General features: G+C 50.6%; 1 protein-coding gene across 9 annotated transcripts in view; it reads right to left on the minus strand.

The window, feature by feature from the left end:
- Nucleotides 1–353: 353 nt before the first annotated feature.
- WIPI2 (WD repeat domain, phosphoinositide interacting 2) overlaps nt 354–27,064 on the minus strand; it is a 46,925-nt gene continuing 20,214 nt past the window's right edge. For 2 of the 9 annotated variants that reach the window (XM_003895696.5, XM_009202566.4), the window contains 10 exons: nt 21,769–21,938; nt 19,464–19,560; nt 18,939–19,036; nt 18,109–18,201; nt 12,583–12,653; nt 8,711–8,818; nt 7,299–7,463; nt 6,281–6,388; nt 4,794–4,891; nt 354–3,341 (listed from right to left, as the gene is read on the minus strand). In XM_003895696.5, coding sequence (XP_003895745.1) covers nt 3,229–3,341; nt 4,794–4,891; nt 6,281–6,388; nt 7,299–7,463; nt 8,711–8,818; nt 12,583–12,653; nt 18,109–18,201; nt 18,939–19,036; nt 19,464–19,560; nt 21,769–21,938 — 1,121 coding nt within the window. In that variant the 3' untranslated portion in view covers nt 354–3,228. Of the gene's footprint in view, nt 3,342–4,733; nt 5,043–6,280; nt 6,389–7,298; nt 7,464–8,710; nt 8,819–12,582; nt 12,654–18,108; nt 18,202–18,938; nt 19,037–19,463; nt 19,561–21,768; nt 21,939–27,064 lie in introns of those variants that run through there. The other 7 variants (XM_003895695.5, XM_003895697.5, XM_009202565.4 and 4 more) reach the window with 5 other exon arrangements.

Genomic DNA, 27,064 nt, shown 5'->3' on the forward strand with positions numbered 1-27,064 from the left:
CAGTGCAGTGATGCAATCTCAGCTCATGGCAACCTCTGCCTCCCAGGTTCAAGTGATTCTCCTGCTTCAGCCTTCCGAGTAGCTGGGATTACAGGCATGCGCCACCACCCCCAGCTAATTTTTGTATTTTTAGTAGAAACGGGGTTTCACCATGTTGGCCAGGCTGGTCTCGAACTCCCGACCTCAAGTGATCCGCCCACCTTGGCCTCCCAAAGTACTGGGATTAGATGTGTGAGCCACCATGCCCGGCCTCTGAATTACACTTCTTACCCGTATTGTCACCTCCCTCCCTCCTGGCTCTTTATTCAAACACCAGAACCGAATAAAAATCGTGTTTAATTGCAGAAGACACATTTATGTTGTAGCGTTTATTGGGTGCCCACTGCCGGCTGGGCACTGAGTTGGGCGTTTGCAGGACACGCAGTCACACAACACCTCACAACAGCCCTGTGAGGTAGGGATGAGTCCCGCGAACAGTCCAGAAAATGTGGGCTCCCAGGCACCCTGCCCGCTCCCACAGCTAGGCAGGCGGTACAGCGGGGACTGAAGCAGTTCTTTTTGACTCCAGGTTCTATGCAGCTCTTGGTCCCATTGTTTTGGAGATTACAGGTTTGGTCCCAGAGTCCACTGAGCCCATTCACAACGTTTACAGGTTTTGTTTCCTATCCCCCACCCTCATTGTCCTTTTTGAAGTCTGGAAAAATATAATTTAAAAATGAATATGAGTGTACAGTTTGGAGTTTGGCAAATTAGTACACGTTCTGTTTGGTTCAGGGTCCCTCTCCATCTGGGTCTCTGGCGCAGCAGTGAGTTCTAAAGGGCATCTCAGCGGCCTCTCTCTGTCCCCGTCACTCCCAAGCACGTCTGAGGCCGCCAGTGAGGCTGGGACTCATGGGTTCTGGCAGAGGAAGAGGAGCTGGTGGGAGTGAAACGGGCAACAGCAAAGTGGAGGCGGGTAACCCTCCACAATGGCTGCTCAGCAAACACAGACATCCTCTTCATTCTTCTCGACCAAGAATCTGCAGTCCTCCTCCCTTCTTTAGAGCGCACGGCTTAGCTCTGACCCAGGCAAGCACAGGGCTTCCTGTGGTCTGCATGGAAAGCACCCAGCCAGCCCTGCCTGGGCCACCCGAGGGGGAGTGTGGGTCGAGGGTCACAGGACATCCGAGGCCTCCTCTGCAACTGCCTCATCTTACAGTGTGGGAAGCCGAGGCTGCGCGAGGAAGAGAATTCCCCGCATCTTCTAGTACTACCAATCCCAAAGACAGACAAAAGGGACCTGGCAAAGGAGATTCGAGTCTCCAAATCCTCACGACAGGCAGGCACCAGAACCAACGGCACTTTAACACAGAACTGGAAATGCAGCTCTCTTTGGTGATGGGGAACCCTAGCTCAGGGTTCCGTATCTCTTGTGCACTTTTTTTCCCCCACGAACACACTCTAGCCAAACGTGCCTCCCAGGAGATGGAGTGGACGCTCAGGTTCTAGAGAGCCCTCTGGCCTTGCACCACAAGCTGCGGGCATGGGTCAAGGCTGCGTGCTGCCGCGGCCCTTCTCATCCCTGCTCAAGCATAGCCCGCTCTGGCCTCAGTGGTCCCCACCGCCTCAGCCTGCGTGACCGGGATCCCATTTCATCAAAGGTCCAGGACAGACACGCAGGGTTTGAAGGAAAAGTTCAATCAGCCCACCTGCACCTCTGCCTAATGCAGATGTGCTGTGTGCCGCACACCAGCGGCTGTGAGGAAGCCGGTGTAGTTGAGTCCGACTCCAGCGTCCCCTGCATTTAGGAGTTTGCCGTAAAGCCAACCCAGGAACACTGGGGCATTTCACTGTAGCCGCTCAGCGGAGGTGGCAACTCCCCTCCAGCTCTTCGCCCAGTGTGACCATGACAACCATCTGGAAACAGGCGTCCCAGCCTTCCTCGGTTCAAAAACCCGAGCCTGCAAAGGCAGGGTAAATACAGTTTTTGCCTTTTCCCTTCTATCCGTAACTTACACCACTCCAAAGATTCTAAAACCATCTCTCCTGCCATTAACTCCACTTAAATGCCCTCAACACTTTGGCTGCTAGGTGTCTTGGTTTGGAATGCAGAGTCTGAGGTACTTGAGGTTGTTTTAATTCCGTAAATAGGAAAAGGGAAGTGAGGCAAATACTGAAGCTTGCAACCACAATCTCTCATCGGTTAGCTGAGGAAATTTTCTAAGATGAAAATAGAAAGGCACATGTCGCCCTGTGAAGGACGTGGCCCAGCCGCCTTCTCTCTGTCGCTGTCTCCCGCTACGACCTCTCACACAGGTAGGAAGCCCCTGCAAACAGCAGGGCCAGAGAAAGGACAGCTCGGATGGCCACCACACTTGAATTCTGTGCTTTCCTGGGCATAGGAGTAGCTACAAACTTTCCTTAAAAAAAAAAAAAAAAAAACACACAGTTTTTCAACAGGAAGAGTAAAGTAGAAGAACAGATTATTTAATTATACAAACAAAATCGCTTTCCTTTGCTCCAGGGAGTCCAGGCAACCTTTTAAGTTCATTTGCTGCCTGAAAGAAAGGTTTTTAGTATCAGAAAGAACCTCGCTCTCCTCCAATATTCACATGGAAAACAAGATCAGAAACAAAAGTCCACCATGGAAGAAATCCCAGAGTGATCCAATTTGGAAAGAACTTAATTAACAAAATAAAACGGAGGGAAAATGGTCCAGGTGGGGCCCCAGGGAGAGAGGGCTCCTGCCCCAGCCGAAGTCCGCCCAGCACACCTGGTGGGCAGCCCCTGGGCCTGTCACTGCAGAACTGGCCTTGACAACCAGACCCACTGTGCACAACGCCACGGCTTCCTTATGCACTCAGCATTATGTACAGATATTAAAAAACCCAACGGCAGGTAGCTGGAAAGTGGCTTCTAGCTCCCCTATGCTGGCTTGGCACGTTCATGCATGCAAAGCGAGGAGGTTTTGCGGGCTTCACCAAACAGTTAATTTTGGCAAAAAGAGAAAACAAACAAACAAAAAGCTAAAATTCATAAGCAGGATTTAAAAGCCACTGAAGTGAAAACGATGTATGTCCTCAGCGTTATGGAGTTAGACTACCACTACAATTTTTTTTTTTTTTTTTTTTTAATAAAGTCTCTGCCATCCTCTCCCCCGACTCAGGTCAAAGTTCATAGCAGCAATGCACAAAGTCCTCTGTGAAGCCAGTGTTCTCTGCTCCCCGGGTCAGAGGTCACAGGTCAAGTTCAGTCAGTCCGAAGAATCATGGGCGGGTGCTCGCTGTCCTCATCCAGGCGCAAGGCACTGGCCTCGTCCTCCAGGCAGGCGCCACCCACAGCACCCAGGTCGTCTGTGTAGGCTGCAAAGAGACGATGAAGTCACCCTTCAAAGGCTGGGGACACACCACAGACCCCATGACACAAACTGAGGACTGTGTTTTGGAAACACTGGTGTATGTTTATAAACTGCAGCCTGTATTAAGATGTTCTGAATTCTGATTGCTTTCTAATGAAATCTTTGCGGCCTCTGGCAGCTTGAGATGAAGTCATTTGTTCTCTGACATTCATAAATGTCAAAATGACACCTGCCCAGTAAACAGGGGCTCCCTAATGGACAGGCCACAAACTCCCTCAAGCTGGTTACACAGAGTTCAAAAATAACACCAGGAAAAAATAACGATACTAAGAGACTTTCAGGGTGGGCTTCACGAACCGGAAGCGCCGGTTCACGGATGGGAGTGGCGGAGAGCAGTGGGACAGCCCTGCGTGGGTGCAAAACCACAGGCTCTCCCGCTGGAGTGCAAGTTGGTTTTTTTAAGAAGGTGCCTCACACAGCCAAGGCTGTGGCTGGAGGATCTCGCGCATGGGTCTTAGTGCTGCTGCCGGAGGGGAGCCCGTTGGCCTCGTTCCCCTACGGCTTCTGCACTTCACAGGCCCAGCACGAAGGTGGTACTTCATGCAGATTTGCTGAAGGATGAAAAAAAGGTGGGAGGGAAAGACCGAGGCCAAACCCTTGGCAGTGCTTTTCAGGGTGGTATCTTAGCTGAGAGGTGGCCAGTCTGGGTGCAAGTCACATGCCCCCAGAGTCACCTGAGCTAGGATGACCACATTTTCTTCAAAAACGGAGAAGATGGGCCTGGTACGGTGGCTCAGGCCTATAATCCCAGCACTTTGGGAGGCCGAGGTGGTAGAATCACTTGAGCCCAGGAGGAGTTTGAGACCACCCTGGGCAACATAGGGAGACCCCATCTCTACTTAAAAAAAAAAAAAAAAGGCCGGGCGCGGTGGCTCAAGCCTGTAATCCCAGCACTTTGGGAGGCCGCGACGGGCGGATCATGAGGTCAGGAGATCGAGACCATCCTGGCTAACACAGTGAAACCCCATCTCTACTAAAAAAAAAAAACAAAAAACTAGCCGGGCGAGGTGGCGGGCGCCTGTAGTCCCAGCTACTCGGGAGGCTGAGGCAGGAGAATGGCGTGAACCCGGGAGGCGGAGCTTGCAGTGAGCTGAGATCCGGCCACTGCACTACAGCCTGGGCGACAGAGGCAGACTCCGTCTCAAAAAAAAAAAAAAAAAAAAAAAAAAAGGAAAGGAAACTGAATTCAGCCTTGAGAGGCCTTGGCAGACCCATTTACCAACCTCGCCTATGTCCTCAGAACCAGTCCCCCACTTTCCCAATGAGGAGCCGGTAGGGTAGCTCCAGAGCCAGCAGGAGGCAGGAGCACTCCGGGGCAGTGGGTGGGGCTAATTACCTTCCAGGTTTGCGTCATGCCCCTTACCAAGTCTCGTTGGGGATGAAGGCACATAAGTACCTTTTGCTGCAGCTGCGCCGTATGTCTGAGTGACTAAGGGGCAGTCGTGAGAGGCAGAGTCCAAGATCTCATTGGCCGTCTCCAGGCTGCCATCCAGCCTGGAGGGGAGAAAGTGACACAGCTCAGTGTCTCCACACAGGGCGGCCTCGCGGGCAGCACACACTGGCTGCCTTGCCGCAACAGAGCCGACGTGCTACTCACCAACAGGATGCCAGGCATTCATCACGCAACTTTCATCTCCTTGTGTATCTGTACACATTTTTACATGAAGAGTTTTACATGGAAAGTCTAAAGAGAGAGTTATAGCTAACAAGGCAGTGTTTCACTTTTACAATGGAAGAACATAACTAATAACTAGGATTCATTATTTTAAGAAAAAGTCAGGCTAGGCCAGGCGCAATGGCTCACACCTGTAATCCCAGCACTTTGGGAGGCCAAGGCGGGCGGATCACGAGTTTAGGAGATCGAGACCTGGCTAACACAGTGAAACCCCGTCTCTACTAAAAACACAAAAAATCAGCTGGGCGCGGTGGCAGGAGCCTGTGGTCCCAGCTACTCGGGAGGCTGAGGCAGGACAATCGCTTGAACCCGGGAGGGTGGAGCTTGCAGTGAGCCGAGATCGCGCCACTGTACTCCAGCCTGGGTGACAGGGGGAGACTCCGTTTCACAAAAAAAAAATAAAAGGCTAGGTGCAGCGGCTCACTCCTGTTACCCCAACACTTGGGGAGGCCAAGGCAGGAGGCTCACTTGAGCCTAGGAGTTCCAGACCAGCCTGGACAACCTAGCAAGACCCTGCACAAAAAAATAATTAGCTGGATGTGCTGTGTGCCTGCAGTCCCACCTACTAGGGAGGCTGAGGTGGAAGAATCCCTTGAACCCGGGAGCTTAAGGCTGCAGTGAGCTGTGAATGCACCACTGCACTCCAGCCTGGCGAGGGTGACACCCTGTCTCTAAAATAAATAATTATATTGTTGCTGGAACTTTTTGATCATAAAAAAATGTGTGAGACAGAATGAAAATGCATTACTTCTCGATGAACAACTGTTAACTCCCTGTTTTCCAAGGACAAACCTGTACCTCACAGTGAGACAAGAGGCTCTCAACCACGCGCACTGACTTGTGGCGGCCACCACCCTGCACCCTCCCTTTCCGAATGCGAAACTCCACCCTGCGGACGAGGGCCTGGCCTCCCCGCGCCTCTCCCCCAGCTAAGAACAAATGCGGCTCCCCCGCCACCCCTGCGTTGTCTCTGTGCCCAGTCCCTGAGGGAGTCCTGACGCTGCCAGCCACAGCCCGGGGCTCGGGGCTCCCTGTCCTGCAGTGGCATCGATTTCACCTGGGAAAGCAAAGCTCCCGACCTGCGTGGCATGGGCCGCCATGCTGGCATCTGCCCCTTTATGTCACTGGTTTGCAAGGAAATAAACAAACATACGCCAGGTGCCCCAAAAGCGCGGAGCAGCTCCGTGAAGCGGCCGGAGCAGACTCACCGGTGCTGCTTCATCAGGGCGCACTCGCCGCCCTCCTGGGGGTCCAGGTTGTACATGTACAGGTACCCATCAGAGGCACCCACCAACAACCGCGGGATCTTCTGAATTCTAGGGAGAACAAAGAGCAGCCACATTCTAGCCAACTGTCACAAAACGGTCTCATTACACGGCAGCCTCACTTTTGGCAGGCCAGGGAGGAGACCCCAGCAGAATGAGCACAAGAGCAGCTGCAGGCGCCTGGTGCCCACTGACCTCAGCTCACAGGGCCAAGGCTGCACTCGTGGCCGAGCTCTGACGCCCATGGGAGACGAGAGCGGGACAAAACTGGTTTCATGGCTTCTGGGATCATTATGGGGCCCTGAAGCCCACAGGAGAAGAAAGCGGGACAAAACCAGTTTCGTGGCTTCTGGGATTTATTATGTGGCCCTGAAGCCCACAGGAGATGAGAGTGGGACGAAGCTGGTTTCGTGGCTTCTGGGATTATTATGGGTAGTCGTTGTCAGAGAAGTTTTCGAGGATGCTAGTCAGATAACAAAACTGGAGAACGATGTTTAAAGACGCATGGAAGCCCAAAGCCCTGCTGTCACTGGATGTAATGACAATCTTTCCTGCACTCAGCACAGAACCTTAGACGATCCCAGAACGTTCACAGGCCCCATGTGTGTTCTGAAGCTGGACCCTGGGGCCGGCCAGATGCCTGAGACTCAGCAAGTGTGGTTTCTGTGGCCCCAAAGGGTTAACTATGGCACACTCACAAGGTTTGACTTAACATCTTTCATTAAAACCGCAGACTGTCCACAAAACAGAACGGGAGACCGTGTGGAAATGGACCCCACACAGAGCGGCAAGCCTAGTGCCTGCCAGGGCGCCTCCCGTCCCTGACAACTCTCGATGGAGGGTCGGCTCTAAGGAGCTGCTCCTGTTCAGGAGAAACACGGAAGGGGTCACAAGCTACCAGGACTGGGCCCCTCGGCCTGAGGCACACGGGGTGGGGGATGCAGGCGCCGGCTCTACTCACGTGGCTAGCGAGCAGATGTTTTTGTGGCCGCAGAATGGCAGGCGGACCGTGGCGAAGGCTCTGCCCTGGTTGAACATTTCTGTCACTTGGGAAGGCAGGTAGCTGGTGGAGGCCATGAGCACTTTCCCGAAGTACCCGGTCCAGGTGGTGGGCTCCTCTGGGGGTCTGGAAGGAAAGGCCACTAGACACATGAAGCTGTACCCTCCCTGGGGGGATGGCCACCCCCTACTCACACAGACGCACAGCTCTGGAGCCAACAGCAAAAGTCTCCATTCTTCACAGGAAACTTAAGAAGGGTTGGTTATAAGCAGACACTCAGGGCCCCGGGGGTGTCATGGGGCTTCCTCTGGGAGGTGTCAGAGGAGGGGCGCTCAGCTTCAGGGAGAAGCAGCCGCAGCCTTTGAGTGGCCACAGCCAAGACGTGGCAGGTGATCACACATCCCCTTTACAAGGGTGTGAGGACGTCTAGGGCCTAACTGATGACCCCTGCTAGGTCTCTGTAACAGAAGTCTCCAAAAACCTTGAGTATAGACCCCAAAACGTTATTTTCCCATAGCCTATTTGTGTTGTTATTCATCTTTTTTGGGGGGGAGGGCGGGGCATGTTCCATTTGTCTTTTTAAAAATTATGATGAAATATACATAACAAAATTTATTCTGACCATCTAAAGTATGTTATTGTAATGCTGATCTGAGTGGGATGTTCTTTTTAAATTTTTTAAAGAGAGGCTGGGCACGGTGGCTCACAAGCAGATCACTTGAGCCCAGGAGTTCCAGACCAGCCTGGGCAACATAGCGAAATTCTGTGTCTACAAAAAATTTAAAAATTAGCCAGGCATGGTGCATGCCTTAGTCCCAGGTACTCAGGAGGCTGAGGCAGGAGGATGGCTTGAGCCCAGCAGCTGGAGGCTACAATGAGTAATGACTGTACCACTGCACTGCAGCCTGGACAACAGAGTAAGACCCTCTTAAAAGATAAGACCCCCGTCACGCTACATATTCATGGCAATAATAAATACTGTGGAAGCCATCCATGTCTCTCTCTGCTTACTCGTGGGCAGGTAAGAGACAAGCCATTCATGGGCTGTCTGATCACGAACGCTTTCGTAGTGAGGGGAACCTGAGGAGGGGCCATCCGCACTGACTAGAGGATGTCCACCTGGGCCCTCCATGCCCTACGCAAGGCCTCTGTCTATTCTGCATGCTGCCCGCGGGAGAAGCTCATCTGCTGGGGCCCGTCCTCCTCACTGCCAAGCCTGGATGCGGAGGTGCTCGTTCCATGGCCAGCTTCAAGGTCTTCACTGGTTAACGATGTCAGAGGGTGAGCGGACCCGTGCTTACTTCCCATCCCGGCAGCAAGAGGGGACAAAGGGTTTTGCGTCATTTTTAAAGGAACGTATATTTGCAACTCACTTTTCTTTCACAGTCTCGAGTTTGAAGATGTGGACGGTCTCCGTGTTGCTGGAGGCGGAGAGGAACATGCCATCCATGCTGAAGGCCAGGGAGCAGATGCTCACACACCTGGGGAGATGCGCAGGTTGGGGTGGGCCACCGGAGCCAGCAGCTGCCCCAGGGGTTCAACTCAAGTGGAGGAGAAGAGTTCCTGTCACGGGCACACTTGGGCCTGCTGGTAAGTTTTATTCCCCTCCAATCACCTTCTCAAACATTTTCCTTGAGAGAGGAAAATGTTCGAAAGGAAATACTAAGAACAATTCGTTAACAGAGCTGCAACCTTCCAGATGACAAAAGAAATAGGAATTCACTAAACCACTTTTAGCTGAATTAGGATGGATTTATAGTCCTAAGGTGAGTAAAAGAAAACTCAGTAATTTAAGTTATAGCCATTCTTTCCACACCAGAGGGTAAATAGGCAACCTTGGTGAAGTTTAAGAACAGAGCAGGCCGGGTGCGGTGGCTAAAGCCTGTAATCCCAGCACTTTGGGAGGCCAAGACGGGCGGATCACAAGGTCAGAACATCGAGACCATCCTGGCTAACACAGTGAAATGCTGTCTCTACTAAAAAATACAAAAAACTAGCCGGGCGAGGTGGCGGGCGCCTGTAGTCCCAGCTATTCGGGAGGCTGAGGCAGGAGAATGGCGTAAACCCAGGAGGCGGAGCTTGCAGTGAGCTGAGATCCGGCTACTGCGCTCCAGCCTGGGCGACAGAGCAAGACTCTGTCTCAAAAAAAAAAAAAAAAAAAAACAAAAAACAGAGCAAAGGGCTGGGCACGGTGGCTTACACCTATAATCCCAGCACTTTGGGAGGCTGAGGTGGAAGGATCACGAGGTCAAGATATCGAGACCATCCTGGCCAACACAGTGAAACCCCGTCTCTACTGAAATTACAAAAATTAGCTGGCTGTGGTGGTGGGTGCCTGTAGTCCCAGCTACTCAGGAGGCTGAGGCAGAAGAATCGCTTGAACCTTGGAGGCAGAGGTTGCAGTGAGCTGAGATCGCACCACTGCACTCCAGCCTGGGCGACAGAATGAGACTGTCTCAATTAAAAAGAAAAAAAAAAGGGCCGGGTGCGGTGGCTCACACCTGTAATCCCAGCACTTTGGGAGGCTGAGGCGGGTGGATCACAAGGTCAGGAGATCGAGACCATCCTGGCTAACACAGTGAAACCCTGTCTCTACTAAAAATACAAAAAATTAGCCGGGCGTGGTGGGCGCCTGTAGTCCCAGCTACTCTGGAGGCTGAGGCAGGAGAATGGCATGAACCTGGGAGGTGGAGTTGCAGTGAGCCGAGATCATGCCACTGCACTCCAGCCTGGGCGACAGAGCAAGACTCCGTCTCAAAAAAAAAAAAAAAAAAAAAAAAGAACAGAGCAAAACTTTCAACAGGCAAAGTGGTTCAAGTGTATCTTAAAAATTAACTGGCATTCCAAAGCCACTAAATTCATGTGAATTTCTTCATAACACTAGAAATACAAGATACTTTCAGCCCTGTCCCTAATAGCAAGGGGTTTTCCTGGCGTCAGTGTTGACCATGTGTATTAATTAGGTATGGGTATGAATTAGGAATGGTTCCCGCCTTAATGCAGCATTCAACGATGGGAGTGGGGTCAGGCAGGTGCGAATGAAACCTCCTTTGAAAAATGATGCCTGAAACGGGGTAAGAGATCTGTTCACTGACTCCATCTTGCTTCTAATCTCCAAGCTATCCTTGTTCATTCCTGGGCATAGGCTGTTTTAACTTTGGGAGGAACTTTGCTTACGATATTTTGCAGACCCTGCACCTGATGGATCCGCTGGCCCCACACAGATCAATCAACTGGCTCATCTGATCTTGTGGCCCCCACCCGGCAACTGCCGAGTGCAAGAAGACAGCTCTGACTCCCTAAGATTTCATCTCTGACAATCAGCCCTCCTGGCCCACTGGCTTCTCCCCACCCAAGTTATCCTTAAAACCTTTGCTCCCCGAATGCTCAGAGAGACTGATTTGAGTAGTAATAAAACTCCAGCCTCCTGCACAGCCGGCTCTGCATGAATTACTTTCTCTACTGCAATTCCCGTCTTAATGAATCGGCTCTGTCTAGGCAGTGGGCGAGGTGAACCCCTTGGGTGGTCACCCAAATATTCCATTTGCTACAGGCAAAGGAATGTGAGAAAAATACACGTGGAAGGCACTAGAAATCTTGGAGAAAGGGATTTAACCCAAGGATCAAAAAAAGGCCTCCTTGAGAGTGACACCTGACTTGGACTCCCAGCGTTACAGCACCCGGCCAGGCCACCAGATCCGCCAGCCCACGCAAGACCCTGGTGGGTAAAAGAGATCAGCTCTTCCGAGGATCTGAAAGTGTGGTACTCCTGGAGCCAGGACAGGGACAGTGAAACAGAATTAGGCTGGGTGGAAGGGCTGGTGCCGGGAGGCCTGGTGAATCAAGGCAGGGAGCCGGGGACTCACCCTGCAGGACAGAGGGGTGATGGGAGATGTCAGGTGGGGTATGATTGGATTATATTTACATTTTCAAAGAACAGCCTGGGTGAGAGTCTGAAGAATGGCCTGATGGGAATCCAGGGCAACAGCAGAAACCAGGCAAAGCCAGGCGGCGTGGCGAGTGGGGCACAGGGCAGGCCCACAGCTGGGAGCTCCCTAGAGGCACTGTTCAGGCAGAAGGCTGCAGGGCCCAGTCCTTCTGGCTTGGGTGCCAGGGTGCTGGCGGGGGTGGCGAGTGGCGCTATTTACCAGGATGGGGGTGTGAGGGATGAGGGGCAGGGGCAAACTGGCCTGGGTGGCTTGAGGTGCCCAGTAGGCAGGAGGAATACGGGCACCTCAAGGAAGCCAGGCTACACGTCTACCCCGGGATCGGCACACACGCAGGCCACGGGGGTGAGGAAGGGGGTTAGGTGAGGAGCGGCTCCAGGGCAGAAACAGGCACAGGAGGGGAACTGAGCAGAAGCAGCAACACAGGAAAAATACAGAAAGGTGTGGTGTGAGGAGGACCAAGGGACACGAGGAGGCAGGAGCTGGAGGAGCGGTGATGTTTGGGGATACCGAGGTGCACCTGCTGCACCTGTGGGGATCCCATGAGGAAGGGGGACCAGATGGCGGGAGAGTCCCCGAAAGACAGCCCCTCCCTCTTTCAACGGCCACCCTCAGGGAGGGAGGTACTGATCTGAGACGAGGAGCCAGAGACTTGAGGTCGGGTCCCGCTGACCACTGCCATGCTATTGCAAGTGGTCCCTAGGGCTCCCATCTGAGGCACTGGCTCCAGAGCCTGAGGCCTCCCCTGCTCTGCTGTCCGACGAGGGAGGGAGAGTCCTGCCTCCAAAGCAGGCGCCACAGGGGGCATGCTAAGCACAGATGAGGGAAGCTGTGCAGCCTGGAGGGAGGAAGACAAGGGAACTCCAGGCTGCGACTTCTGGGTTAAAAGAAGGGGCCGACGCCACTTGCTGAGGGTAAAAGCAGAGCTGGAAAGCTGCGAACAGGTTCTCAGAGCGCAGCCTTTAAAGGGGAGGGTGTGCTTCCCATGAGGTCGCTGCCCCGTCCCTTAGTGCCAGCTGGGAGCTACAGGGCACAGGAGGGCCCAGCTGGTTATGTGAGTTCTTCGCAACTCTCACGCTAGCTGATGGGATCGCAAACACACACCCAGTTTGCTTTTCTGAAAGTGCTCGTGAACTTCCGTGACAAGACCGACTCCCTAGATCTCACCCGGTGACCCAGCTGGGATAGAAATGCTCTTGTGGAATTCTCCTGGGGTTTCTACTTGTTTGTAGATAACATATAACTGAAATCCAAATACAAGTTCTCCAGAATCCATTCCGGACATTCATAGACTTTACCTCTTCACTCCTCTCCGAAACTCAAAGAGTTTTTGTCCTTCTGGAATGGAAAATACCCTAATCACGGTCCCCTGTGGAAGGAAAAGAGAAAAGAAGAATTGGAGCTGAGTTAGAACAGGAATTTCCGATCTTCCACAGCAGACTGCAAATGCGCCACAGGGCTATCTCCAGGACAGCTCTGCCCTGGGCCACCAGGCAGTTTGGGGTCCCCCAGGGCCCCCCTTGAGCGTCACCTCCACACTTTTTGCCCCGAGCATAGAAAAACACCTCCCTGTTCTATTGTTGACTTAATGTTCAATCTTTTCTTTAAACCTATTTTAATTGACTACTTACCCTCGACACTAACAGTCTTGAGGGCAAAAGTGGCATATCATTCTATTGTTCTGAGTCGTTTGAAGTTTAAACTATTAAAAATAAAAGACTGGGCCAGGCGCAGTGGCTCACGCCTGTAATTCCAGCACTTTGGGAGGCTGAGGCGGGCAGATCACCAGAGGTCAGGAGTTTGAGACCAGCCTGACCAACATGGAGAAACCTTGTCTCTACTAAAAATACAAAATTAGCCGGAAGTGGTGGCGCATGCCTGTAGTCCCAGCTACTCAGGAGGCTGAGGCAGGAGAATTGCTTGCACCTGGGAGGCGGAGGTTGCAGTGAGCCGAGATCGCGCCATTGCACTCCAGCTCTGGGCGACAGAGCAAGACTCTGTCTTGGAAAAAAAAAAAAAAAAAATTAAAAAATAAATAAAAGCCTGGACTTGTGTGTGGCACACAGGCAAGACCTTGTGGTCTGACGAGGCTTCAGACCCCACCAAGGTCTTTTCTGCCACTTTAAATTCAGTTACTGACCAAGAGTCGATTAGCTGGAAATCTCAACTACCTTATAAGCAATCAATCCCAACTCACGAAATGGGAAGATGCACATGAAGAAAATCTTACTAAGACAAAGAACTAGGAATACAAGCATGTGCCTGCTTTAATGGGAAGTGTCCTGAAGATGCCAACTTCCCCCAGTAAGTTAATATCAGATGTGCAGATAATGAAACAGATATGAACATCCGGGGGAATAGAGAAGCACCAAGAAAATAGTGAGCAGGACTTTCAATGCTTGAATATTAAAAGAATACTAATCAAGTGATATAATGGTTATTAAATCAGCACAAAAAGAAATAGACTGATGGAAAGCAAGGCCTTAAAATGGGTAGCATTCCAACTTTGCAGGGCAGGAAGAATTATTCAACATTCACACCCCTACTATACAAATTTTAGGAGGGTCAAACTGTTTTTTTTTTTTTTTTTGAGACAGAGTCTCGCTCTGTCGCCCAGGCTGGAGTGCAGTGGCCGGATCTCAGCTCACTGCAAGCTCTGCCTCCCGGGTTCACGCCATTCTCCTGCCTCAGCCTCCCAAGTAGCTGGGACTATAGGCGCCCGCCACCTCGCCCGGCTAGTTTTTTGTTTTTTTTTTAGTAGAGATGGGGTTTCACTGTGTTAGCCAGGATGGTCTCGATCTCCTGACCTCATGATCCGCCCGTCTCGGCCTCCCAAAGTGCTGGGATTACAGGCTTGAGCCACCGCTCCCGGCCTTCAAACTGTTAAATATGAAAACTGTTCAGAATATTTAGACTGACGGAAGGCCGAGGTGGGCAGATCTCCTGAGGTCAGGAGTTCGAGACCACCCTGGGCAACATGGTGAAACCCTGTCTCTACTAAAATACAAAAAAATTAGCCGGGTGTGGGCCGGGTGCAGTGGCTCATGCCTGTAATCCCAACAGGTGCCCAGTAGGCAGGATGAATATGGGCACCTCAAGGAAGCCGGGCTACACGTCTAGCCCCAGGATCGGCACACACACAGGCCAAAGGGGTGAGGAAGGGGGCTGGGTGAGGAGCGGCTCCAGGACAGAAACAGGCACAGGAGGGGAACTGAGCAGAAGCAGCAACACAGGAAAAACACAGAAAAGTGTGGTGTGAGGAAGACCAAGGGACACGAGGAGGCAGGAGCTCTACTAAAAATACAAAATTAGCTGGGCGTCAGGGTGCATGCCTATAATCCGAGCTACTCAGGAGGCTGAGGCAGGAGAATCGCTTGAACCCGGGAGGCGGAGGTTGCAGTGAGCCGAGATCACACCACTGCACTTGAGCCTAGGCGACAGAGCAAAACTCCATCTCAAAAAAAAAAAAAAAAAAAAAATTAGCTGGGTGTGGTGGCACGCACCTGTAGTCCCACCTACTTGGGACGCTGAGGCATGAGAATCGCTTGAGCCCCAGAGGTGGAGGTTGCAGTGAGCTGAGATCGTGCCAATGTACTCCAACTTGGGCTACAGAGAGACTCCGTCTCAAAAGAAAAAAAAAAAAAAAAGTAAAGAAAAGAATATCTAGCCGGGCGCGGTGGCTCAAGCCTGTAATCCCAGCACTTTGGGAGGCCGAGGCGGGCGGATCACGAGGTCAGGAGATCGAGACCATCCTGGCTAACATGGTGAAACCCCGTCTCTACTAAAAATACAAAAAACTAGCTGGGCGTGGTGGCGGGCGCCTGTAGTCCCAGCTACTCGGAGGCTGAGGCAGGAGAATGGCCTGAACCTGGGAGGCGGAGCTTGCAGTGAGCCGAGATCGCGCCACTGCACTCCAGCCTGGGTGACACAGCGCGAGACTCCGTCTCAAAAAAAAAAAAAAAAAAAAAAAAAAAAAAAAAAAAAGAAAAGAATATCTAGGCCAAATACAGTACCTCATGCCTGTAATCCCAGCAGTTGGGGAGGCCAAGACAGGAGAAACAAACACTAGAGCCCAGGAGTTGAAGACCAGCCTGGGCAACATAGCGAGACCCCATCTCTACAAAAAACAAACAAAAAAAGCCAAGCCTGATGGTTCACTCCTGTTGTCCCAGGAGTGGAGGCTGCAGTGAGCCATGATCACACCACTGCACACTATCTCTGTGTTTATAAATAGTACAAAGCGGCCGGGCGTGGTGGCTCACTCCTGTAATCCCAGCACTTTGGGAGGCCGGGCGCGGTGGCTCACTCCTGTAATCCCAGCACTTTGGGAGGTTGGGCGCAGTGGCTCACTCCTGTAATCCCAGCACTTTGGGAGGCCAAGGTGGGTGGATGACGAGGTCAGGAGTTCAAGACCAGCCTGACTGACATGGTTAAACCTCATCTACTCAAAATACAAAAATTAGCTGGGTGTAGTGGTGTGCGCTTGTAATCCCAGCTATTTAGGAGGCTGAGGCAGAAGAATGGCTTGAACCCAGGAGGCGGAGGTTGTGGTGAGCTGAGATCACACCACACTGTATTCTAGCCTGCGTGACAGAGCAAGACTCTGTTTCAAAAAAAAAAAAAAAAAAAAAGCAGCAGATGACCTACAGTGTAGAACACCAAGGAATTGTTTAGATAAATTATGGTAAACTTATACAATGGGAGAGTATACAGCCATTAGAAATCAGGATACAGGCCAGGCACAGAGGCTCCCTCCTGTAATTCTAGCACTTTGGGAGGCTGAGGTGAGTAGATTGCTTGAGCTCAGGAGTTAGAAACCACCCTGGTCAACATGGAGAAACCCCATCTCTACAAAAAATACAAAAATCAGCCGGGTGTGGTGGCGGGTGCCTGTTGTCTTGGCTACTTGGGAGGCTGAGGTAGAAGGATCACTTGAGCCTGGGAAGTGGAGGTTGCAGAGAGCAGAGATTGTGCCACAGTACTCCAGCCTGGGCGACAGAGCAAGCAAGACCTGTCTCAAAAAAAAAAAATTGGTACTTGAGGATAGTTGGTTCTCTCTGGATGGAGGGACACAAACTGAGTTGGCAACATTGAGAATTAGAGAATGAAATATTTTCTGCATCCATATATAAAAATAACCATGGCAAAGGTTTTGTCCTCTGCAGCCTACACTTTTAGATAGAGACATAATTTTTTGGTGCACATCTACCATGCAATACTCATTAATTAAGAGTTGTTTTGTTGCCACATGACTGCAAGATTCTTGAAAGTAGGATTAAGTCACAGGCTTCACTGGGGCCTCAGCACCTGGCACAGAGCAGGACTAGGAAGGCCTTGCCGCTCTCACTCAACAGGTAAGAGGATTCCATGTAAAAGAAATCAAGTTTCCTCTTTATAGTTCAGAAAAAAATTATTCTATTTTTATGGGCCTTAAAATTCCATCAAGTACTTTTGGGCCTTTGTAAGAGCTACTAAAAAACTTAACAGTGAGACTTTGATTAGTCAAAGGGTAACAGAATTTCAGGGCCATTTCAAAGGGAAAAAAAAGGACAAGGTGATATTGGGACAGTCCAGCCTAATCAGAATCAAAGTCAGGCTTGGATTCTGACCCCTCTGTTGCTGCCCGACTGGGCAGCCCCGGGCACACTGCTTAACCTCTCTGAGCCCTTGCTATGAAAGAGAAATATTTACCTTGCTGAGGGGGAACAAAGGAGGTAATGAAGATAAAAGATCCAGGATAATTCACGACCCAGAAGTGACCCAAAGCGGTGACATGATTATTACAGAACTCAGGTGTGAGACTGAAGAACAAAGATCCAGGCGGGAAAGCTAAGGAAGTGAGCCGACTTTTTATTGTATCTTATCTGGTCCATAGTTTGAGGGGAGAGATGACTTGAAAGGGGAGGCTATTTTAGGATTTCAATGAGAAGCAAAATCATATCCAAATCAAAGTAAAGGTCATCGGTGGGCAATGGAGAGCAGACTGGCATCCAGAGGGGACAACGGAGGTGGGAGAGCAGACGTGACCTCAAGACAGAAGAAGAGAAGACGGAACTTTCAAGAAAAGAGGAACCAAAACGAAAAGAGAGGCACAGTTCAAGTGAGGAAGAGAACGAGGAGCCTTAGGGACATTTAGAGGCCATCCATCTCCTTTAAAGCCAGACATTCTTCTTACTGGAATCTCTTAAATTCGTAGTTAGAAATACACATGAAAGATTGAGACAAGACTTAAATACACTACTACCTATGGCAGCAACATATTAGAAACGTAAAGTCCCAAAAGCGTGATGTGGACATAAATCACAACTGAATACTGCACGGCCATTACAAGTGTTTTTGAACTTAGAGAAATGTCATGCAGAGTGAAAAAGGATAAATTACACCCATAGTAGGATCCCAATTTTGTTGACTAAAGAGAAAATGAAAGGAAATACATTGAAATGTGTTCAGACTGGCTGGATAGAATTCTGTCCTTGCTTTTTCACGTTTCATCACTGTCTGGGTTCTTTACTGTTATGTGTTAGTTTTATCATTTAGAAACACACTGGGTGAGCAGTGTGGTTACACACGGCACTTCTGTCTCTGGACATTTCTGTAATTTTTTACTACAAACATGGACCAGTTCTCCCGTCCCAGTGGCACACCGCAAGCGCCGCTCACTCTCGGGCAGCACACGCCCACGGCCTGACAAGCAGGTGGCTGTCTTTGCTTCTCCCGAAGCTGGTAAGCATAGGACCTTGCCTCTAAGTTGGTTGTGTGAACAGAAATGAAAAAGTCTGTGGACGCCGGGGCACCAGTACTCCCCCAGGGAAAAGCAGACTCACCTTCTCTGAAGCCGTGGCAAGTTTAGTTCCGCTTGCATCAAAGGCCAATGCCGCTAAAGGACTGTCATGAGCCGGAATCATGTTTGCAGCTCTCTGAAAAAGGGACACCAATAAAGTGTGGCCGCCACGCAGTGACAGGCCACGCCCCAGGGCTGGCACTCGGTCTGCAGTCTGAAAACGCCAATTAGCTGTTCCTAAAACACCATTGCAGTCCATACAAATGCCAAACCCACTTGATTTTCTGGGGCTGGGCATTCAAGGAAATGCTGCTCCAACTTTAGAAAAAGCAAAGCAGTTTATCCCAAAGGTTTTCTATGTTCCTTCAAACATTCCCGTGGTGAGGAGCTCAGCACTGGTCTGAACGCTGCAGCAGATCCACAAGCAGAATGAGCCAGACCTGCTCTGCTACTGACAGAGAGTAGCGGGGCTGGGCGCGGGGCACCCACCTGTAAACCCAGCACTTTAGGGGGCCAAGGTGGGAGGATGGTTTGAGGCCAGCCTGGGCAACCCAGCAAGACTCCATCTCTACAAAAATAAAAAATTAGCTGGGTGTGGTGTTGCATGACTGTAACTCCTTGGGAGGCTGAGGCAGGAGGATCACTTGAGCCCGGGAGGTTGAGGCTGCAGCGAACTCGGACTGCATCACCACACTCCTGAGCGATAGAGCGAGACCCTGTCTCAACAAAAAAAAAAAAAAAAAAAAAAAAGAAAAAAAATGCAGTGGTTGTATTGCTGAGCCAAGAAAATCAGGATGTCAGGGACACCGTAGTGCTCCTCTTCAGGAAAAAGCTACACTTTAGAGAGCTATTCGAGTAGGAAAGGCATCTCACCAAATTAATGGTATCGAAGACCTGCACCTCTCCGATGGTCGCGCTCCCTGGGTACGCCAAGTAGCAGTTGTCGTTGTTGATTGACAGTGCACACAGGCCTGCAAATGACACACGGAGGACGAGATGCAAACTTCACCTGAGAGCTCCTTCTTGGATGTCAGACATAACTCAGCATTTATTTAACAGAGCATTAGGAACAAATAATAGCTTGGATACAATCTTGTTTGCTGTGTTAAGAAAGTTCTGCAACCCCAAATCCCCACCTTAGGTGATACCAGTATTGTAAAGAGATTAAACGCCTTTGGTTTGAACTGATCAGTAACCTCAAACTTGAAAGTTGATCAAACCAATGAGTTTATGTGGTCACATGACCAGCATCAGTAGGCAGGCGGCTTGGTTTGGGATCAATACTTTTAAAATCTGTCTCATCTGCGGAACCTATAAAAAGAAAAAATCTCTCTCACCTATAGCTATCTTTCAAAGGCAAAATCAGAAAAAGGATTCTTTCCTCACAAGTTAGCTCACCTGCAGGGTTTGGAGGTGTCTCCCTGATTGTATGCAGCACCTTCATGTCCCGAATGTTGTGGATGTACAGGGACTCCTCCAGGCACACTATCAGCCTCTAGGCGAGAGAGGAAACGAAACCAAATGTGAAGCAACAGCCAGTGCAACATCTGCCCCAACCTCCACTTGACTGACTCCTGGACTAGACACTCTTGTTTCTTCTATTGCTATTGTATTTTATTTTTTTGGAGTCAGCGTCTCACTGTGTCACCCAGGCTGGAGTGCAATGGCGTGATCTTGGCTCACTGCAACCTCTGCCTCCCGGGTTCAAGTGATTCTCTCTCCTGCCTCAGCCTCCCAAGTAGCTGGGATTACAGGTGCCTGCCACCATGCCTGGCTAATTTTTGTATTTTTAGTAGAGATGGGGTTTCGCCATGTTGGCCAGGCTGGTCTCGAACTCCTGACCTCAGGTGATCCACTCCTGCCTTGGCCTCACAATCTTAGTTCCTTCTAGAACACCATGCAGACCAATGTTGGAAGCGCCGAGGATACAGCTGCTTTCTACCAATAATCAAGAAGGAGCCGGCCCGGGTACACTTCTCTCTCATAATCACCCCAGCTCCACTGGGAATTCTAACGAGATCATTTTAGTTCAGTGTTAGGCAAATGCTAACCTACAGCTAAGACAAGTGTGCTGTCAATAGACTTGGAAAGATTTGCTTTTTAAAACTGATGCTGAGTGCGGCACAGGTAAAATGAAAATAAGGGGGTTTTAAAAGGTCTAACACTTTATTGTGCACTCAGATTATTTTGCAAGTTTCTGCTCCATTTGGAAGAAAATGAATGTGGACATGCAGACAATGCATCGCTGCGACAATTTATGCAAGAAAGATGACGGGCATGAACCCAGCTCTACATTAGTTGGATGTGAACACAATTTGTATGCTTTACAATTTTTAAATGCTGAAGATATTATGCCTTATAATTTCCCATTCTAACCAACTCTGTCAGTTAACAGACCAGTTCCCAGTTTCAAGTGTATAAGGTAAGAGCGTCTTTACTGTGACTTCACCTAGTCACCGTATCTCAGAGTGCAGCTACTGGCTGTCAACATGTCCACTCTACAGCCAGCAGCCTCATCAGCTTTCCCCGCGGGGAATGTGGGCAGAATCAGATTGTGAGGGGTCCCCTGGGTGGCGCTGTTACCCTGGGCGTGAGCACAAGCTGGGAGACGGCCTCGTGAAACACGCACACGTGCCACCCACCATGTCCTTCCTCCGTGCCAGTCTTATTAGTTTAGGGGGAGATAAAGTAATAAATCCTTCATTTTGAATTCAAAGTTAAATTAACAATTTACAAAAGGAAAAAAAAGTCTAAAACTTTTTTTTTCTTTTTGAGACAAAGTCTCGCTCTTGCTGCCCAAGCTGGAGTGCAATGACATGACCTCGGCTTATTGCAACTTCCAACTCCTGGGTTCAAGCAATTCTCCTGCCTTAGACTCCTGAGTAGCTGGGATTACAGGTGCCTGCCACCACACCTGGCTAATTTTTGTATTTTTAGTAGAGATGGGGTTTCATCATGTTGGCCAGGCTGGTCTCAAACTCCTGACCTCAGGCAATCTGCCCACCTCGGTCTCCCAAAGTGCTGGGATTACAGGTATGAGCCACTGTGCCTGGCCAAATATTTTTTTTGTTTGTTTGTTTTTGTTTTTTTTTTGAGACGGAGTCTCGCTGTTTCGCCCAGGCTGGAGTGCAGTGGCCAGATCTCAGCTCACTGCAAGCTCCGCCTCCCGGGTTCACACCATTCTCCTGCCTCAGCCTCCTGAGTAGCTGGGACTACAGGCGCCTGCCACCTCGCCCGGCTAGTTTTTTGTATTTTTTTAGTAGAGAGGGGGTTTCACCATGTTAGCCAAGATGGTCTTGATCTCCTGACCTTGTGATCCGCCCGTCTCGGCCTCCCAAAGTGCTGGGATTACAGGCTTGAGCCACCGCGCCCGGCCAATATTTTTTGTTTTTAAGTAACATTTATAAAAGCAAAACCAGGTAATAAGTGAAAGAAACTCTGACATCCACCCTCTGGGTGGGGCCGGGGACGCCTGTATGGGAACAGTGTGGCAGAGGCCTGGGCATCTGTTGTGAATGGAACAGGCTGAGCAAAGCTGGTGGGTGAGGAAACAGAGCTGGTCGCTGTAGGCAAGGATCTGTGGCCGGCAACGTGGGGCCAGGCAGCAAGGGAATGATGGAGGGGCATGCCGGTTGGGTGGGCTTGTCCCAGAGTGCTGGAGGGAGCAACAGACAAGCCCACACCCAGGTGGGGCTGCGCTCACCTGCCTGTTGAGCTTCACAGCCAGAATCGTGTTGGAGTAGCTGTAGTTGCAGATCTCAGTTCCCTTCTTAAAGTGGCAAACCTTTAGCTTCCTTGGTGCTTTAAGGCTCACGATGGCCACTAGGCTGCTGGAGAACAATCTCTCTACGATGCACACATCTTCCGTGTCAGCTGAAATCACAAAGGTAAGTACATGCGTGAACATCTCCACATGGCTATGGCCATAGGTAGAGTCTGCGCTCAAAAACAAACACCTGCCTGGGTGACACGCAGGGCACAGCGCTGGGGGTGCCTGCAGAACATGTGGTCATGCGGTGGGGATAGCCCCGGGGGTCTGAGGGTCTTGACTGGCTGCAGCCTCAGGAGCGTTTCCATTGTAAGGATGGCCCCTCATGAGTATTCACACGAAAGACAAAGGTTCCTTTCAATCAGTTCTGTTGCTGGATTTGAATGGTGTAACCTAAAAACACACGAGTTCAGGAACCAAACTACCAGGTAAAGTGAAAGAGTAAGGTCTAGGGGCTCCCTTCATTAAGACACAAACTACTAGGAAACTGCAGTTGCTTCCCCTGGGTTCCACAGACTCACGTGCTGAGCGCTGGCCTACGTGCTCACATACCGCGGCTGGCCAAAGAACCACACGTCCCAAGTGGCCTGACACATATTTACTTATTAAAAAGATGTTGCTCTTACACTCATGTGTCACAAAACGCTGACATACATTCTAAGAAATGCCCTGTAGGGGCCGGGTGTGATGGCTCACGCCTGTAATCCCAGCACTTTGGGGGGCTGATGCTGGCGGATCAGAGGTCAGGAGAGGGAGACCATCTTGGCTAATATGGCGAAACCCCATCTCTACTAAAAATACAAAAAATTAGCCGGGCATGTTGGCGGGTGCCTGTAGTCCCAGCTACTCAGGAGGCTGAGGCAGGAGAATGGCGTGAACCTGGGAGGCGGAGCTTGCAGTTAGCTGAGATCGCGCCACTGCACTCCAGCTTGGGCGACAGAGTGAGACTCCGTCTCGGGGGGAAAAAAACAAACAAACACACACTAAGAAACACCCTGTAAGCAATTCTGCCGTGCAAACACAAATCTAGATGGTTGGCTTACTACGCCCCTAGGCTGTATGCTGTGGCCTGTGGCTCCTGGCTCCAGATTTGCACGGCATGTGACTAACTGGATACTGTGGCCAGCGGCAGCACAGTGACAAGTACTCTTGTGTCTAAATGAAACATGGGAAAACTGCAGCAAAAACATGCCCTGCTCCTCTCACAGGACCACCGTCGCACCCGCAGCCCCTCACTGCCCCATACGCCATCGTGCAGCGTGACACCACTTCAAATGGAACAGGCCATAAACACAAGTGCATCATCCTAAGCTCTTCACAGCGTCCATTCAGTGTCTTCTGAGTTGCTTTTACCAGAAAGCTGCCATAAAACCTTCTTTCTGACAACAGCAAGTGACCTTCATTCAAAAGGAACACATGCAAGTGTCTGCCACAAATAGGGAGACGGTGGCGTGGTTGCAGGGCCAGGGAGGACAGGCTCTGTCCGCAGCTTCTCTGCTCAGGAGCATCTCAGACTAGGGGCCACCGTCTTCCAGGATCTATCAACGAAAGGCACAATCAGGAGGGATCATGCCAGTGCGTGGACACAGGAGTCTTTGTCAGCAGATGCACCTCTAGCACCTGGCACGCAGCACCACTCAGACACGAGGCCAACCCAACTCAGAGACAGTGCATAACACGGAATGTCAATTATTTGCAGTAAAAATAATTTCCCTAAAGATCAGACCCTGGTTCTCCGACCAGTCCTCTCTTTCCCTCAGGAGATCGACATGGATACCAGGTTATGGCAGCCCTGCTTGCTAGGCGGTGGGCGACAAAGAGGGTTGGGGCCAGATGCGGTGCTTCACACCTGTAATCCCCGCACTTTGGGAGGCCAAGGTAGGAGGACTGCTTGAGGCCAGGAATTCGACACCAGCCTGGGCAACACAGTGAGGTCCCATCTCTACAAAAAATACAAAAATTAGTTGGGTGTGGTGGTGCATGCCTGTGGTAGCTGAGGCAGGAAGAGTGCCTGATCCCAGGAGGCTGAGGCTGCAATGAGCTGTGATCGTGCTCCTGCGCGCCAGCCCAGGCAAAAGAGTGAGACCCTGTCTGTAATACCAGCCCTGCCCCCAAAAGGAGGGTGGGACTGAATGACGATCGTGGCTGGTGTCCTGAGGCTGCTACCCTCACTTCTCGAATCCAGCAGCCAGATGTGCAAATCCAGTGGCACAAGGCCCTTCCTCCGCCACTGTCCAGCCTCTCACTCTCCAGGCACCCTGTTCTCAGGTAGTACTTGGTAGTATTTGGGGCTGCACGCACTGGCCCAGTTGCATCCTGTACCTGTCGCCTCTAGCAGTCACCACGCTTACCACTGAGAATCTAGGCAATGGCTGAGCGACAAAGTTCCCAGCTGGACCAATGGTCTGAGGACAGGTACCGTGTTTGGCCCATTCACGGCTGCACCCCCAGGTCTAATGTCACCTGTCATGGAGGAGGAGCTCCTTCCACACTGGCTGAACGGATGGAATGGACCTTATGACCAGATTTTGGATATTTCTCAAACTCCCCCAAATGGTGTTGTTTTAAAAACACCATTAAAAACAAAACCAAACAAACAAAAAAACTCAATCTCTGTGCCATTCAGTTTCAGTGGTGAAATGCTGTTACCCCCAGTACTACACCAAGAGGCAGAAGTGCTCTTGGTGAAGCTCAGCGGCATGCGTCCTAACACATGTGCTGGGCGTGCGTGCGGCACCGCAACCTTGGCGAGTACTGGGTGCAACGGCGACCATGCAGGAACACGAATTTAACAATCACATTCCAGTCTCAGCTCTCTTCTAATTAGCTGTAAGGCCTGGTACCTATTTTCCGAATGGTGAAAGAAGAGTTGGACTCTCGGCTTCAACTCCAGGGCTGGGACACATAGGAAAACCTGGTATACACAAAACTGGTTTTTTATTAAGTAAAATTTTATTTAAATCCACTGGCCTCCTAAATCCAATCAGTGGTAAAAAGAACTGACTTTCAAATAGGGCTGCTCCTGCACACGCACAGGCTCTGCATCCGTGAACTCGCCTGCCTGGGAAGGTTTATTTGTGACCCCACACGAACACTCACAGTGGTTTACAGCCCTCCGTGGACACATGCAGAGCGGGAAGTTTTTTCTGTTTTTTTTTGTTTGTTTTTGAGACGGAGTCTCACTCTGTCGCCCAGGCTGGAGTGCAGTGGCCAGATCTCGACTCACTGCAACCTCCGCCTCCCGGGTTCATGCCATTCTCCTGCCTCAGCCTCCTGAGTAGCTGGGACTACAAACGTCCGCCACCACGCCTGGCTAATTTTTGTATTTTTAGTAGAGACAGGCTTTCACCATGTTGGCCAGGCTGGTCTTCAACTCCTGACCTCAGCTGATCTGCCCACCTTGACCTTCCAAAGTGCGTCACTGCGCCCAGCCTCGGGAAAAGATTTGAGTCACATGACGCACATGTTCCTGGCTGAGATCACACAGGGCAACGTCCTGTCTTCTCGTGTTGATTCTGAAAACAACTGTCCTTTTCGTGGTCTATTTAGGGCTACTGAGTGTCTGCTTTTTGCACTTTTGCGTTTTTGTTGATTTCACTGTTGGCTCCGGCACAGTGCTGAGCGTCGTCCAGTGTCCCTAAGCACAAGCAGCCTGTGATGCGCCCCACAGAGAAAACATACGTGTGGGCTGAGTTCTATATGAGCTGCAAGTTCAATGTTAGTGAACCAACAATCCGCATTCCGTCAGCATGTCCGGAGGCAGGGAAGCACACACAAAATGAGGTTGTCTTTTGATCAGCTGATGCAAACACTGCGACCAGAGGCTACCTAACAATCCTTCCCCTGGGAGCAACACTTCATGATTCGCTAATCCAGCATCCCAGAGATTTACAGACTAGAACTGCGAATAACAAGAATCAACTGTATTTTTAGTTTTTTTTCAAAGAATAGGTTCTTACTGCTTTGCTTGGTAAAACTTATTTACTTCACCCATTCAACACAAACAGCAGATCCTACCAGGAGAGACCATCCCAAGTCTACAGTGGTAAACAGGGCGGTGCCTGCCATCACGGAGAGGGGGCCAAAGAGATGTGCGCCCAGGGCCCTGTGTGGCACCGAAACTGTCAAGGGTCAGCAAAGGAGACTGAGTAAGAGAAAAGCCAGGACCGTGCATGAGATGGAAGCCAACAGAAGAGGGTATCTGAAGAGCAGCAAGTAGGCAACTGTGCCCAGCGTTGCAGAGGAGGGAAGAGGAAATGAATACGCGTTCCCTGAGTCTGGGAACGAGCAGCTTACATGGAGACCTTGACATATTTTGATGGAGATGGCTGAAAGGAAGAATGGCTGAAACATGAAAGAGAATGAGAAGTGGAAAAAAACTTAGGCAACTATCTACAGGAGTTATGCTACAAGCCAGGCGCAGGGGGCTCACGCCCGGAGTTCCAGCACTTTGGGAGGCCGAGGCAAGCAGATACCTGAGGTCAGGAGTTCGAGGCCAGCCTGGCCAACATGGTGAAACCCTGTCTCTACTAAAAATACAAAAAATGAGCCGGGCATCGTGGTGGGCACCTGTAATCCCAGCTCTTTGGGAGGCTGAGGCAGGAGCATCACTTGAACCTGAGAGACGGAGGTTGCAGTCAGCCAAGATGGCACCACCACACTCCAGCCTGGGCAGCAGGGCGAGACTCTACCAAAAAAACAAAAACCAAAACCAAAACCAAAAAAAGAAGTTATGCTCTGGAGAAGCAGAAATGTGGAAGGGGCTGGGGGATATACATGGGCAAGGGAAGTTTCTGTCTTCAAATACAGGAGCTACTAGATACACTGAGATGGATTTATGGTTGAGACTGCATGCCTGGAGGAACAAACCACTTAGGAGGCTGGTCGGGTGAAGAAGGAAAGAGAAGGGAGCCCCAGGCCGACAGCACCAACCTCTCTTGAAGCAGCAACAGGTGTTAATTGTGATGGGATGGAGGTGGGAGATTTCAGAGTGAGGACAGTATGAGACGATCATCTCAAAGAGTAAGCAACACAGTTATGAGAAAAATGCAGGACCACCAGCAGGCACTGGCAGGTCTCCATTAGAGGTGGTGATAAATTCCAATTCAACTAGACAGAGAAAGATTGTACCAACCCAACAGATGCAGAAAAAGCATGAGAAAATGCAATGCTCATTCATGGTAGAAATTTAAGAAACCTAGAATGAGGAAGAACCTTCTTTCGCTGATGA

This window comes from Papio anubis, chromosome 4 (genome assembly GCF_008728515.1).
Source record: "Papio anubis isolate 15944 chromosome 4, Panubis1.0, whole genome shotgun sequence".
NCBI classification, from domain to species: Eukaryota; Metazoa; Chordata; class Mammalia; order Primates; family Cercopithecidae; genus Papio; species Papio anubis.